The sequence below is a fragment of the Equus caballus genome, chromosome 17 (assembly GCF_041296265.1).
Source record: "Equus caballus isolate H_3958 breed thoroughbred chromosome 17, TB-T2T, whole genome shotgun sequence".
NCBI classification, from domain to species: Eukaryota; Metazoa; Chordata; class Mammalia; order Perissodactyla; family Equidae; genus Equus; species Equus caballus.
Window position 1 is genome coordinate 88,725,404 of NC_091700.1, and position 15,816 is coordinate 88,741,219.

The 15,816-nt window shown below is 42.9% G+C and overlaps 1 protein-coding gene across 6 annotated transcripts in view; it reads right to left on the reverse strand.

The window, feature by feature from the left end:
• The window catches only part of DOCK9 (dedicator of cytokinesis 9), a 269,635-nt gene extending 254,082 nt beyond the window's left edge, over positions 1-15,553 (reverse strand). For 3 of the 6 annotated variants that reach the window (XM_070239982.1, XM_070239964.1, XM_070239958.1), the window contains exon 1: positions 15,307-15,550. In XM_070239982.1, the coding sequence (XP_070096083.1) occupies positions 15,307-15,435 (129 nt within the window). In that variant the 5' untranslated portion in view covers positions 15,436-15,550. Of the gene's footprint in view, positions 1-15,306 lie in introns of all 6 variants that reach the window. The other 3 variants (XM_023621773.2, XM_023621771.2, XM_070239990.1) reach the window with 2 other exon arrangements.
• Positions 15,554-15,816: the final 263 nt, after the last annotated feature.

Genomic DNA, 15,816 nt, shown 5'->3' on the forward strand with positions numbered 1-15,816 from the left:
GGTATATATATACAATGGAATACTACTCAGCCAGAAAAAAAGACAAATTCATCCCATTTGCAATAACATGGAAGGACCTAGAGGGAATTATGCTAAGCGAAATAAGCCAGTCTGAGAAAGACAAACACCAGATGATTTCAGTCATATGTGGAATAGAAACAAGTACTGGACAAAGAAAACAGTTCAGTGGTTACCAGGGGAAGGGGGGTGGGGGGAACACCGGGGGTGAAGGAGAGCACTTATGTGGTGACAGTCAAGAAATAATGTACAACTGAAATCTCACATTGAGTAAACTATTACGAACTCAATTAAAAAAAAAAAAAGTCTCCTAAGTACTATCTAAACCCCTAGCTCTCTGCCCCAATCCACGACCCAGCCACCAGGCTCTAAGGACACAGTCCCCATATTCCCACAGCAAAGCTCTGATCCAGGCGCCTTCCAGCTCAAAAACGCACATCAAAGAATAAAGTCAAAACTCTAAAACATGGCCCTTATCCACGTTCCCTCTCCCCTTCCTTGGGTGACCTGGATCTGTATACCCCTAACTCTCCCTATATTTCACCAGACTCAACTACTCACTGTTGCCCAAACACACCCCATGATTTCCATCCTCAGGGCCTTCACTCATGTGGTCCCTCTATCTAGAACAATTGCCATCTCTCAAGTCTACTTTCAGCTCAAAATGCCATCTCCTTCATTAAGCTTTTGCTGTTTTCCTCAACTAGAGGTACTCTCTCTCCTGGGGACATTTTAACATTTTTACTTACTCTCCAATGATGCAATTTTCTATTTAAATGTGTACAAAGCTTATTTTGTAATCTCCTCTCCCCTATTAGGTCTGTCAGCACGTAGGACAGGATCTGTCTTATTCATTCTGGTTCCCCAAAGCACCTAGCACAGAGCTTGGCACATAGTAGGGATTCAACAAATGTGTTCAATTAATTTGGTGCATGTGTGAAATTAAAAATCTACCTATTCAGATAAATGTGGAAGCATCTGTAATATACTTGTGCATGCATATATATTTGTCAATCAAATACTTGCTCATTTCTTTTCCCAGGGGATTATTAACATAATCCACAATGTCCTTAATGATAAGCAGCAAATAAATGAATAAAAATAAACAAAAATCAAGCTTAAACCAAGTACACGCACCTTTACATAAGAACCAATTTCAGTACTTTATGAATAAAGATGTTTCTTTACAATTGAAAAGTGGTGCTTTTCTAGAAACAAAGACCAGTACCTTATCAGCTACACTATCATTAGCCTAACTGCAATCAGCAGGATGTCACCTTGCTCCCAAAAGCCCCCATGCTTAGTATTCAGTATCTTTCACAATCACTAAAAACCCAGGCAACAGCACCTTGCAAATCTGTGTTCCTTGGAGATTAAAGTCCTTGATGATTTTGCATAAAAAACTCAATTTGCTTTTCATGCACAGTTCTCATAATTAATTCAAATTATTTTTAATCTGAAGCTCTGCAAAAATTGGTTTCATTTTCAGTTCTGAAGAAGCAGAGGTTTTACGGTTCTTGCACCCTCAACTATAGTATATAAAGAATTATAATAATATATACCAGCATATTATTTAACACAGGCTTAAAGTGCTAATGATACTGTATTATTTAACATAAGTTTCATACGTTACTTCTGAGGTTAATTAAGGACATAATCAAGATCCAAATCCCTGCATTTTAGGGGGTCTTTGCACCTAGGGGACATATTACAGATGCCAAGAGAAATAAATCTCTCAAATGCCCTGTTTTCCCTAGTTAGTTTCAAAGTAAATTACACGTGTATAGCTAAAAATCTTAATTTTAGGACTCTTCAGGATGTTACAGCTACATTAATATAAAAAGCATTTTCTCCCACCTCACTAGCCCGGTCCTTTGAACCATGACCCACAATTCTCCCTGCACTCTTATCATTAATGTGAGTTTCCTCTATGCCTACCCAGTATCTTCATGAAAGAACCATTCTATCACTACTCCTGCAATGAACACGCACATCAAACTTCATGTTTCCTGGGTCTCACGAAAGCAGAATAATAGATGTGGAGGTCCTGGTATGTTTCCACTCTCCAGAAAGCTGACTTTAGTCTCAGCATCTTCCTACAAACTCCATCTGCACTGGTCACAACCTTCCTTCTTCCTTCTAGGGTGCAAAACAGCTAAAAGTCAGAGGACTCCCCAAGAGGAACACCAACCCAAAAGTTCCCTGGGTCCCAACTGTGCTCCTTTTCCTCTAGTTAACATGCACCTTGAGGACAAGGTCTGTGTCTTAACCAAATGTTTATACTTTAGTGTTTGTTGAGTAAGTGAATGACCAATGACAACTAGGGATCTCCTGAAGATTGAAGCTCCAAAGCTTAAAAAAATTGTAGTAACACTGCATTTTTGTCTGCTAGTATCATGTTAAGAGCTCAAAAATGACTTAAAATCTGCTAAGATCCTGACCAGAAGATAAACAAGAGGACACTGAATCCTCAGGAGGCTCCAGGGCAAGACGCCTGGCCTGATAATGTGGAAGATCACAGGGCAGCTGGAGCACAAAAGACTGGGCTCCATCTGGCCTTGGCCCCTTCTCTCCCAAAGGTTACCACTGATGGAAATAAGCTCCAGGGCTGTACCCGGCCACGCTCCAAACCAAAGGATCTGGTCAGAAAGCAGCAGCTTAAATCCACTCTGGGCTGGTCAATGCCTCCTGCCTTGTACAGGTGGCACAATGCAGGCACCAGGCCAAGACCCGGAAGGAGTAGGTATCACAGGCAGAACCCAGTTCTCCCAACAGTTTAAATGGTCTTAAGTCCTTTAAAAAACTTGATACATTAATTAGTTTTTCACAAAATCACCTCCAAATAAGTCAGTAAAGCACACACATTTTTCAGTTTCAAAAAAATCATACAACAGCAGTTACTTCTGATCTTCTAGAAAAAAATAACTAATATTCTCTCAGAAGGTTTTCTTTTAGAATAAGGAAAATAAAGATGGCTAAATGAACATATTAAAAGTCTGGGAAGAAAAAAAGTTAACCTACGAGATTAAATATCCTGTAAATCTTAGCTAGTGTAATAGTTTATAAATGAATCTAATATACTATAAATATTATGGCACCTCTGCTATCACCATAGGAACTCTGCTTTCTACTTAAGAAAACAGCAGTATGTTAGAATGACAGATTAAATAAGTTCTCTAAACAATCTTAGAAATGCAACCCTTTCTGTAATACAATTTGAACCAAATTGCCATTCATAGTTGAATATTTATTTTAGTCACAGCAAAACAGCCTGAAAGGTAAAATAACCTAGATTAACAGAAATTATTCTACATTAAGAATTTTAGGTTAATATGCCCAGGAAGGTTTTTTCTCTAACCACATAATCATTTTAACCAAAGTATACATAAAACCATGAACTTCTCTGCCCCTTGAATAACATTATTTGACTACTAAATTAATTCTTCCTTCTACAATAAGATACTGAGATCTCTTTTTAGATTAATCTTGTAATTCTTGCTTTTTATTTCTTTCTCCCTTTCCTACCAATACCCCTTAAACAGAAATGTAGAATTCCTTTCTTGGCTTGTGGAAAAATGAATCTACATCTACAAACTGGCCTAGGACACATGAAATATATAAGCAGGAAGGAGATCCATGGTGCAAATCGATGTCTCATATTCTGATATTGCCTGATTACAATGCTATAAAGGTACTTGATGAAATTCAAGTACAAACAAAGTAAATTTAATTATTTCCTGCGGTCAGTGGAAAATACATTGGGCCAGGAGTCAGTAAACTAGATTTTGTTCTGGTCTGCAAGACTAACTAGCTATATGACTAACTAGCTATAAGACAAATCACTTAACCATGGTAGACCTTATCTTCCTCATCTGTAAAATTAGGAAGCTGGACCAGAAGACCTCAAAAGATACATTTCACCTCCAAAACAGTATGATTTCATTTCCACATCACAAATTTCTATCAACCCAGAGAATTCATGGTACTTTCCAGAAAAGTGTTTAATGTTTCAAGTTAACAACCATGTAAAAGTTTCAGAGAAAGTTAATTTTTAAAATTATATCTTTTAGACAATCCCTGCCATCTTACCACGAAAAAATGTTAAATATTAGCCAGGTGACCTTAAGCGAGTCACTTGATTTCTCTGGTCTTCAGTTTCTTCACTGAAAAACAGAAATAAAAAAAACTACCCCGTCTCTTTGACTAGATTTTCCAAAGGCACGGGCAAGATGAAGAATTTTTAAATTTTTTGTGTCAAACGCAATTCTGCCCAGGTTTTTTGGAAGAATTTTTAAAAACTGTCAAATGCAAGGTTTCATTATTTCACAAGGGCCTCCCTCCTCTATGAGCACTCTATGCAGGGCTCTTAACTGGTCGACAATATTTTTGCTACCAAGATGCACGTGTATGTCTTCCTTCAGTAACACTTTGTACTTTAAGATGCACATCTGTACAAGCACTAAGATGTACAAGTGTAATTTCCAAACAGTACTAATTTGAATGTCTTGCAAGCAGCACCAAAATTTCCCTCCGATATTCACTGTTTTCTTTGTCTTGGTAGATTATCATCTATTCACTTATGAAAGTAAAACAACTGGGAAATACTACAATATATAAAGAACAAACCATACGCATACCTTTTCATGTATTACCTTCCAACATTTTTTCTTCTATATACAAAGTTATTTCTCACATAATTATGATCATATATATTTCCATATACTGCTTCTTTTTCACCAATATTATAATTTTCCCATGTTGTAAGTTCTCCATAAGCAGCACTTTTAAAATTATATGATATTCCTTTAGGTTGCCCTCTATATAAATAACAAAGCTTGCACTTACTGGCTATTTACTGTGTGCCAGGCCCTATTCTAAGTGCTTTATATGCATCAGCTCACTCAATCATCGCAAAGATCTATGGGATGAGTGCTATCATGATGTCCATTCTCGGGGTGAAGAGACTGAGAAAGCAGAACTTTCTCTGAAATGCTGGGTTTAGAATCTCTTGAGCCCAAGATCTTGTCTGCTGTATCCTACTGCTCTCACTAGCAAGAACAATCTCCCTATTAAAGAAACTTGCTTATACAACCATATCTTCTAGATTCTAGAATTCAGGGGCTAAACAGCTGACATTTCACTTACTCCTGAAACAAAAGAGAATGGTTTATAAGGGCATCTGTAATATCATAAAACTTTTCCATGAATACTGCTTATACTTTTTTTAAAAAGTGAATCATTCTATATACTGTTTATAATCTTTTTTTAACTTAGTATGGTAAACATCTCTCCTTAGAACATTTCTATATCCACATGACAGAACACGTATTTTCTATTAACACAAAATGTACAAAATGAAAATAGAGTATGTGACTCTCAAACTAAGTACACAAGAGTTTGAGAACAAACTTCAGGGGGTTGAGGAGATCCTGGTAGTTCACTGACATCTGCTTTCAGATTTACTTTCTGATTCACGCTCAATAAATGGTAATCTATAATAAATAAATAGGCATGTCTCTAACACATGCACTGACTCCACCAGCCTCCAGAAGCAGACACATCCAAGCACTATCTTAAATGTATTTATCCCTGCCACTTCAAAGAAAGGCAGGCAGGGAGATCCAAACAAACCATTTGGCATTACAGAGTTCTGATCAGATAGTAAGTCTCCCTGCTATCAATTCGCTGATAAGGACTCAAGGAGTCTATTAGAGAAAAAGTAACAGAGATGTAAAAGGAATAGAAACAACTTCACCATCCAAGTGCTTCCTGAAGTTTGGCAAAACTCATGGGTCAAGTGAATGAAAAGCTCTTCTAGTAGTCTTTATTATTTGTAGTTTTATTTTGTTTTGTTTTCAAATAAATGAGTTGCTAAATACCTAACACAAGAATTAAATCAGTGTGTTCTTTTATACACTGAGGTTCTACAGAGTTGGTGAAAACAAATGGTCCTAAAAAAGGAAATTAATCTTGGGCCGGCCAGTGGCGTAGTGGTTAAGGTCGCACATTCGGCTTCAGCAGCCCAGGGTTAACAGGTTTAGATCCCAGGTGCAGACCTACACACCACTTATCAAGCCATGCTGTGGAGGCATGCCACATACAAAATAGAGGAAGACTGGCACAGATGTTAGCTCAGGGCCACTCTTCCTCAAGCAAGAAGAGGAAGATTGGCAACAGGTGGTTAGCTCAGGGCCAATCTTCCTCACCAAAAAGAAAACAAAAGGAAACTAACCTTACTTGTATCAAAATGCATAGCTGCTTTCAAAAACTATGCAAAGATTGGGGCCAGCCTGGTGGCACAGCGGTTAAGTGTGCACGTTCCACTTCGGCAGCCCAGGGTTTGCCGGTTCGGAACCCAGGTGCAGACATGGCACCACTTGGCAAGCCATGCTGTGGTAGGTGTCCCACATATAAAGTAGAGGAAGATGGGTATGGATGTTAGCTCAGGGCCAGTCTTCCTCAGCAAAAAAAAAGGAGGATTGGCAGCAGATGTTAGCTCAGGGCTAATCTTCCTCAAAAAAAAACTATGCAAAGATCACACAGATCTACTGACAACCTGACCAGCTTTTTCTAAACTAAAGCAACACAGGGCCAGCCCCAAAGTGATGCATTCTTATATACATGAATATCATCAAATTTATCAGGTTGCAATGAGAAATTAATGATATAATGGAACCGGTGCATTAGGAAAATTAATCTGGCAGACGGAGATGGGCTAGAATGAAGTAAATAGAATTAAGTGGAGGGAAGAGAAATTAGGGGCAACAGAGAATCAAAAGAAGATGAAAAAATGAGACATGTCAGATGTAGAGACTTTAGGAGTGATTCATTCATCAAAAAAAATTTATTGAGCCTCTCCTATGTCCCAAGTACTAGGAAACCATGGTGAACAAACAGTCCAGTGAGGGAAACAGATGAGAAACAAATGTACACATAAATAAATATATAAATTGTGCTAAGTGGTACAAAGGAAAAGAACTGGCATGGCCTATTTCAGTTTGGGCAGATAGACAAGGCCTCCGTGAGGCAAGGACGTGTAAGCACAGTTCCAAAGACCAAGGGGAGTGGCATGGCAGATGATGAGGAAGGCAAGGAGGTGACTATTATCCCAGACAGAGGTAAGAGCTTCTGCCAAGGTCCTGGGGTATGACAGCCTGGCATCCAGAGGATGTAAAAGCCAGGCTGGTGAGCAATGAGAGGGTGGTGCCTGATAAGGAGAGCGCTTACAGTCCAAGGGAAGGAGCATATATTCCCAGGGCAGTGGGAGGCACTGGTGTGTTAAGGATTCAGAATTGAAGCCTTAAAGATGAAGTAAGAACGGCAGCAAAGAGACCAGACAGAAGGAATCCTATCCCCTACTACTGCAGGGACCAGGATAGGAGCAGGAGACAGAGAGAAGAAGATGACACGATGTAGAAGTCATGAGTGCTGCTCACCAAAGATTTTAGCTCTCCTTCCAGGCATACAGACAGGATTGTACTTCCCCCTGCCCTTTGGAGTTAGGTGTGGCCATGTAACTTGGTTTAGCCAATGGAACGAATGCTGAAGTGACTGGGTAGAAGCTTAAGAGCCTGTGAGAGAGTCCCCACACTCCTTCCCCCAACAAGGATCCACCACATTCAAGACGGTGGCTGTCGTAGCAACCCAGGTCCCAGGATGTGGACAACATGGTCTCCAGCCACCCTCAATGGACAGGCAGTGTAGAGGAGAAATAAACCTTCTGTTTATTTCTTAGAAATAAACCACTGAGCTTTGGGAGTTCTTAGCCCCTCCTGACTGATGCAGAAATAGAACGTGATAGATGCAATAATGACAGAATGAGGAAGGTAAAAGGAGATGAACAGAAGAGACAAAGGAAGACACAGAGATTTCAAAGTTGGTGACCATGAAACGATGCCTCTCACTAAAGAAAACAAGAACGCAAAAATGATGGCTGGTTTAAGATGAAAAGTGACAATTTATGTTTCACACATGCTGAACTTAAGGGACAGGTAGGACAGCCAAGTACACATGCCATGCAGGTCAGCAGAAAAGCAGGTCTGAGACAGGGGAAAAAAATCAGAACTGAGAGAAAGATTCAGAAATTGCAATGAAGTGTGCAACTCCCTTCAGAGAGAAGGGAAGAGACTAAATTCTGTGAACCAATGGTGGAGAAGGGACCCTTTAGGAATGCCGCTGGGTGGTGAGTGTCGGAAGGAAACAGAGTGAAGACAACAAAGAAGGAAGGAGGAGAACCAGAGAAGGGGAAGGGGGTGCTAAATGGCATCAAATGCTGTAGCAGACAAGTTGACAGGGCGAGGACTGGAGGGCCATCTCACACTGAGGACAGAAGCCAGGCTGCAGAGGGACAACCAAGGTCACACAATGGTTAGTAGCAAAGGGGTAACAGAACCCAAGCCCCCACTGCCTTCCAACACTACGATGGAAGAATTTCCTCAAGTCATTATTCTCCTAAAACAAAGCTTAGTGATGGCATAAACAGTTCACAGTCCACAATTTATTTAGACTACTGTTAAGACCCTTAGACAATTTGCAATCGGCCAGTATTTTACATTTTCTGCCCTAAACAGACAGCACTGTGACTTCAGAAAGTGTACTTTAGGGACTGGCCTGGTGGCGCAGTGGTTAAGTGCACACATTCTGCTTCGGCGTCCCCGGGTTCACCGGTTTGGATCCCGGGTGCAGACATGGCACCGCTTGGCAAGCCATGCTGCGGCAGGCATCCCACATAAAGTAGAGGAAGATGGGCACAGATGTTAGCTCAGGGCCAGTCTTCCTCAGAAAAAGAGGAGGAGTGGCAGCAGTTAGCTCAGGGCTAATCTTCCTCAAAAAACGAAAAAAAGAAAGTGTACTTTATGCACATTTCAAGTTAGTCCTTAGGAGAAATTCCTACAATTTTATGTACTGGGCCAAAGAATGGAATCATGTTCAAGTTCCTGATACATATAGCCCAACCGCAAAAAGTTATTCCATTCATCATGCTGCAAAACTCAGGAGACACAATTCTTACAAAATACCATGCGAATGGGTCCCTGGAGCTGGGGAAAGGGGTAGGCCTGCAACCCAAGTGCCCAGTTCACCCTGTTCTCACAAAATCTTTTCTATCTTTGCAAGTTTATTGGGCAAAAATGGCATCTTGCTTTAATTAATGTTTCTTTCATTATAGCAGGGCTGAATGTGTTTTTCTGCTATTTATTGGTTAACTGTATTCCTTTCTTTGAGGAATTGCCTATTAATATCTTTTCCCATTTTTCTACTGGAGCATTTCTTTTAATTGATTTGTAATAACTCTCAATATATTTTTTAAAACTTAACACTATGACTGATATATACATATAGATAAACAGACAACAAAAACTGTTTCTAAATTTATTGTTTGACTTTTAAATCTATGGTATTTGTGACATACAGAACAGAGGTTTGAGTGTTTGCATGAGGAGGCAGGAGGCAGAGTGATTAGGAACATGTGGTCTGAGGCTACAGTACCAGGTTCAAGGCCCAGATCCTCCACTTACAGCCTTGTGACCTTGAAGTGACTTAACCTTCCAACTGTAAAGCCCTAACACATACCCTAGGACACAGTTAGTACTTAATAAATGCTGGCTCCACATATAGTCAGTCATCTTTTCTTTCATTAACATAATACAAGCTTACATTTGTTAAGCACTTATTATTAAGAACTTTACATACATTATCTTAGTTAATCTTTATTTTAAAAACTCTCTAAGAGAATAACTAAGAACCCCAATTCTCAGAAGCAAACCAAGGCTCAGGTGAAGAAACTTGCTCACCTCCCAAGCCCAGGCCAAACTGGTTTTTTCCTTTACTTTCCTGCTTTAAAAAATCCTCTCCACCCTTACACCAGTATTCATCCATGTTGTATGCTGTTTCTTTAATTTACTTGACACGTTAACTCTTACATTTAGTTACAACTTATTTCAACATGTGATGAGGGCTGCGGCTCCAACAACGTTTCTCTACAACATCATTTACTCAATGGTGCACCCGCCATATTAGACCACTACTGGCACGACACCCTAAATGTTTACACACACACAGCCCTATTTCTGGGTTTTCTCTTCCACACCACAGACTTCTCTTCGTGTCCTCGTGCCTGCATGTTACAAAACTGTCACATTATTTACCCCCAAGATTACACTTAAGGGAAAGTCTAAGAACCATACGTTCATGGGCTGGTTTGAACTTCTTTCCTAAAATGGGTTTCAAAAAGATAAGAATAAAATCTATTTTATGAGGTGTTCTCAGCGAATGATTAAAATTGTTCCCCAAATTAGCAACTGTATTTCTCTCCCTTCCTCCTAAAACTTAGCCCTCTTTGTCCAAGCTGCTCTGATCCTTCTGGGCCTACTGAGCCATTCTAAATATTTGCTCAATCTCTTATTCTTTTTAGAAAAAAGTCTCCCTTATCTCTGCATCTTCCAGGTCCAGTTCAATTCTTCATAAACCCTTTTCCAAGTATGCCAGTTCTCTCTTAGTTCAGCCTCCTCTATCCTCTGAACCAGGCATTTAACCCTTTAAATGTTCTCCTTTGTACTATTATCTATCTTTTTGTAGATGACTGACTTGTTCACCTGTTTAGATCACAAACCCTGCTCTAACGCAGTATCATATCCTCAGCACCCAGCAGAGTCCTCACATAGAGCAGGCCCTCAATAAATCTGGATGAAGATTTCACAATTCCTCCCCTCCCTTTTCAGATTCAAGGCATTACTAATGCCCTCCCGTATCCTAATACTCAAACAAACCAGAAACCAAAGAAATAGAACCTGTTGTTGATTATCTAGTTGGAGATGGGCCTCCACCCTGCTTCCTGTATTCTGGGACGTTTCTGTTTGTTAGGACTCCACCAGAGGGTGGAGAAAGACAATGAGGTGAAGCTCAGACCAGTTCAGTTGCCAATTTACTAACATATCTGATTTAAAATTACAGCCAAAATGAGCTTTTACATTACCTGAGGATTTTAAAGAACACCACCACTCAAGTCTCACATTACCTCAGATAATACTGGAATCTTGAGCTGACTGCTCTGGGAGGGTGAGGAAGGCCCCAAGCATGTACTCCTGGAGATTATCATTCCACACCTCTGTCCCTCCTTCTCCAGCAACACAAAGGAAAATTTACTAATGACCTGACTTGGTTTCATTTCATTTCATACTTCTGGACCTCCAAGGGGTGTGGAATGGTATCCCTGGCAGGGGCTTGACATAAAAGGAGAGTTTGAAGATGAACACACTGAGATAAGATAGTAAGGAAGCCGGCAGCCAGATGACTGGGCATCAATATCCAAGTGCATATATACGGCAAACCCTGCAAAGGGCCATGTCACAATATTTACATAAATCTTTCAGAAAAAGGGTATTTTTAGGCCTTGGGTGGCATGCTTTGTTAGATCTAGGCCATTATGATGCTATCTTTAAAACAGCTAAAAGACCCAAGGTAAAATGCCTTTGGGAGCTCCAAAAGCAATCACAACTCAACCCTGCTCAGGGAATAATTTCTAGTTTTTCTTCTGAGCTTGTATATATTTTGAACATGCTGCCCTCCTGACTATTCTAAATCACAGAAAGCTAATTCTGGAATTGTGAGCATTCTTCTTCCATTGCCCAAAATCATAAATTACCTTTCCTACAGTTAGGAACATTACTAGTACCTCTGCTACTCTTATCAAAGCAGCTTAGAATTGAAGCCTGTGAGTGGGAAAAGGGACTCTAGAAACAATCTAGTACAGCACCTCACTTAGTAGAACAGGAGCCCCGAGGTTCAGAGAAGTTAAGCGACAGCCTACGGTGCCTCCAGTATCTGGTAGAATACATGCCAGGCACCATCTAAAAGCTTTACCTCTATTGTTCATTTAATCCTTCCAACAACCCTGTAAGGTGAGTATGACTATTGTCTCCACTCTACAGATGAGGAAACCAAGGCACAGCAAGGCTAAGTCATATGCCGAAGACTTCACAGCTGGTAAGGAGTAGAGCTGGGATTACAACCCACATGCTCTGACTCCAGCGCCCAGGCTCTGCACTACTAAACCTTTAGGATTAAAACCCAGGACTCCATGGGGCTGGCCCTGTGGCCGAGTGGTTAAGTTCGCATGCTCCACTTCGGCAGCCCAGGGTTTCACTGGTTTGGATCCTGGGCACGGACATGGCACCGCTCATCAGGTCATGTTGAGGCAGCGTCCCATATAGCACAACCAGAGGCACTCACAACTAGAATATACAACTATGTACCAGGGGGACTTTGGGAAGAAGGAAAAAAAACCAAATGATTGGCAACAGATGTTAGCCCAGGTGCCAATCTTTAAAAAAAGAAAAGAAAAAACCAAGACTCCTGACCCCAGGGAGGGTTCTCTCCATCATCAATAATTCTAAGGTTCATGAAAGACCAAACTGCATTTGAAAAGGCCCACAAACCTTGTTTGGATCCTGACTAGAACAAATTACCAATCGAAGATGTTTTTTAAGCAATCTGAGAAATCTCAATAGTATATCAACAGGTTATTGTTAATTTTATCATAATGGCATTATAGTTATGCAAGAATATATACCAATTTTTAACAATACATACTAGGTATACAGGGGTGAAATGACGGGAGGCCTGGAACTCACAATCACAAAAAAAATGGGAAAAAGGGATAGTTGAACCAAGTTTGACAAAATCCTGATAATTATTGAATCTGGGTGATGGAATATGAGGGTTCATTATACTATCCTCTCCACTTTTTTGTATGTTTATTTTCAAGCTTTTCAAATAAATTAATACAAAATCATTTTTAAAAGCCCACACACCTCAGCCTATGAAAAATGAAGCTATCAAACAAGAAAACTTTATGAGCACATCTCACTTTTACATTTTAAAGTTTGTCTGTCAAATGGCAGCCTTTACTAACCAATGAACTATTTAATTTTGTTGTTTCTGAACTCACTACCAGCCACTCATTAATACTAGAAACATGGGGAAAGCTAGTTAAATCCATACCCTGTTCATGTTTTCTTTTAGTCCATCTACAGAAGTGCTTATTAGTCAGCTGGTTAAGAATATTTATTGAACGTTTACTATGCTGTAGGCACTGTATTAGCACTGACCCAAGTTATCTAAGACAGAGCAGAGTAATACTTCCATCCACGCATGGATTGATGGACCACAGGGTTCCAAACCCTGGCTTGGGTGCTGCTCTGCCTCCTGCAAGGATAAGTGGTACCTTCTTATATCCTCCTAGAAGGAAACCAAGCCAGAACCTATGTGGCAAGTGCACCTGCTGTGGCTTCCTGGCAGACACAGGGGAGCAGCAAGAGGAAGCAGGCAACGGCAGAGTACCTGGCAGGAGGTGAAGGGAGTGAGGTTTACCAGTAATTTTAGTATCTGTAAGCTATTCCAAATTCCTCCTTCTGCAGTGCAACCGGGGAGCCACCCAAACACGAGAGTAGGCCCACCTGCTTTCCTGCATTTTGTATTTGTTTCATCAGACAAGTGACCACAGATAGACCACACTAAGAGTTGACACACCAGGCAGTCATCTGGCTGTTCATGCTTAAGGGTGTCCAGAGAAAAGAGATGTATTATGAAAGCATCATGAGGTATGTCACACACGAGAATGGACACTACTAGGTCACTATCAGTAGACCATCCTCCAACAGGAAAGGAGATATTCAAGGACTGTTGCACATCAGTAATTAGCAGTGTTGTGCCTGTGTCGGCACTTCCGCGCTAAACCTAATGGCTTATTAAGCTAGTACCTCCTCAGGCCGGGTCTGCCAGCGCTTTGGAAACCATGGCACAGTCATGTCTTACCTACTCTTCTTTTGCTTCAAATACCTGATGAAGAGTAGCTCCCAGTTAAAAGAACTAAGTTTCGTGCAAGAACACAAAAGATCCCACAGATGCTGTGGATTTATCTTTAACATACACACTGACAAAAGTCAGGAAAATGCAGGAAATCCTCTTTAGGCCAAAGCAACAGAAGTGAGTTCAAGTTATGGAAGAAATGGCAGGTTCTGGTCTATTCCCTTCTCCTGCTCTACTCCTTACCATCAACTGATCAATTCAGTATAACAGAAAAATAAAATCCCTGTATATTACTGAACACATTGGAGCTTGAGGAATCTGGGGTGAGTTGGCAGAGCTGGCGATTCAGAGAAAAATCAAACCGAGCAAGCTGCATGTGGAGATCAGAAAAGCTTATCTCGACAAACATCACTCCTGTCATGCTGTGTCTGCCCGGGAAGGGGATCTATCTGCTACCAAAAAGATGCCCCAGCCCCTGTGTGAAAGGACTTGGATCTCCACCCCAACAATACCCCACACAAAGCACCACAAAGCCCAGAGAATCATTTCCAAGGCCCATCTTCTTGCACTGGTTCCAACAAACACAAGTCCCCACAAACAAGCCCCTTTCAAGAAAACAAATGCCAGCGACAATACAAGGAGCTGCTAAAAGTTTCCAGCTTCCCTGGAGAGCACGCAACTGCTCCAACTCTCTCCTCTCCCGCACCATCCAGCGATCCGGGTGTACTGCTTTTCCAAATATAGCAGGACCAGCCCTGGCTATGGAAAAGTCGATTTAAAACTTCATCTTCCTCACACCCAGGCCTATTCTCTAAAGACGTTCTCAATCGACTAGGTTAATCTCAGGGCTGCTGGCTTTGCTTATTTCAAATCCCCAAACTTCGTAATAATTTGCACCAATGCTGAAATTACCAAGGGCTCCTATCACGCCCCCTACCCCTTCATAAGAGGAGGCCAAACCTCAGGATGTCAGCTCGGGGGCGCAGAGAAGAGGATGCGGAACCCCTTCCCTTCTGGAGCTCACCCACCCAAAGGGTCTGCAGGACCATCTCCCACCCTGGGTTGCGGACTGGAAGGGAGAACCCCCACCTCCACTCCCCTGCGCCACTCCAGGCTACAGGTGCCAAGCCCCTCCAGAATACAGGAGGAGAAGGGAGCTATGGGAGGAATGGGGGAAAGTAATTTCCCAGTTGGCAGGCGTAAGGTAAACTGGGGGGCGGGGCGGTGGGGTAACTGAGGGAGATGGCAATCTCCCAGGAAATTTCCTGAGAGGGAAGAGGCAGCAGTGAGGTGAGGACCCCCAGACGCCTGGTGGGGGTCTGAAAGTTGCTGCCCCTCCGGGACCCTCCCTTCTCCCCGTCCAACACTCCCCGCGCTTCCCCACCATCTCTTAATCCAGTAGGGTCGGCGGCTCCGCCTCGGGGCCCGCCGACTTGGAGGAGCGCGGAGGAGGTGGCCGCCCGCCCGCCGTCCCGCACTCACCAGGAGCACCGAGCCGCGCACCACCTCCGACACGCTCTGCCGCAGCTCGGCCGCCGTGCCCGGCTTACTCAGCGCCCGGGTGAACTTCCGAGTCTCCGCCGAGGCGGGGAGCAACGGAGGCTGCGACATCCTCGCAGCCGCCGCGCCTGCTCCCGCGGTCCGGCCCGGCCCCGCCGCCGCCACCAGGTGCGCCTCCGGCGCCCGGCCCGGTCCGGCCCGCCCGCGGCACCCGGCGCCGGCGCCGCCGCCGCCGCCGCCGCCCGCCCGCTCCCCGCGCCCGCTCCCCCCGCCGCTCGCCGCGCGTCCCGGCTGCGCAGCCCGGGCCGCGCCCTCCGTGCCGTGTCACGCCCCGAGGCGGTGTCCGCGGCCCCCAGCGCTCGCAACAGTGCCCGGGCTCGCAAGGGGCGACCGTGCGTGTGGCGGCGGCGGCTCCCCCATGCCACCAGCCTCCCTAGGCGGCCGCTCGCCGGGCCGCCTCCTCGGGGCGGGGTGTCCGGCGCGGCGCGGGGC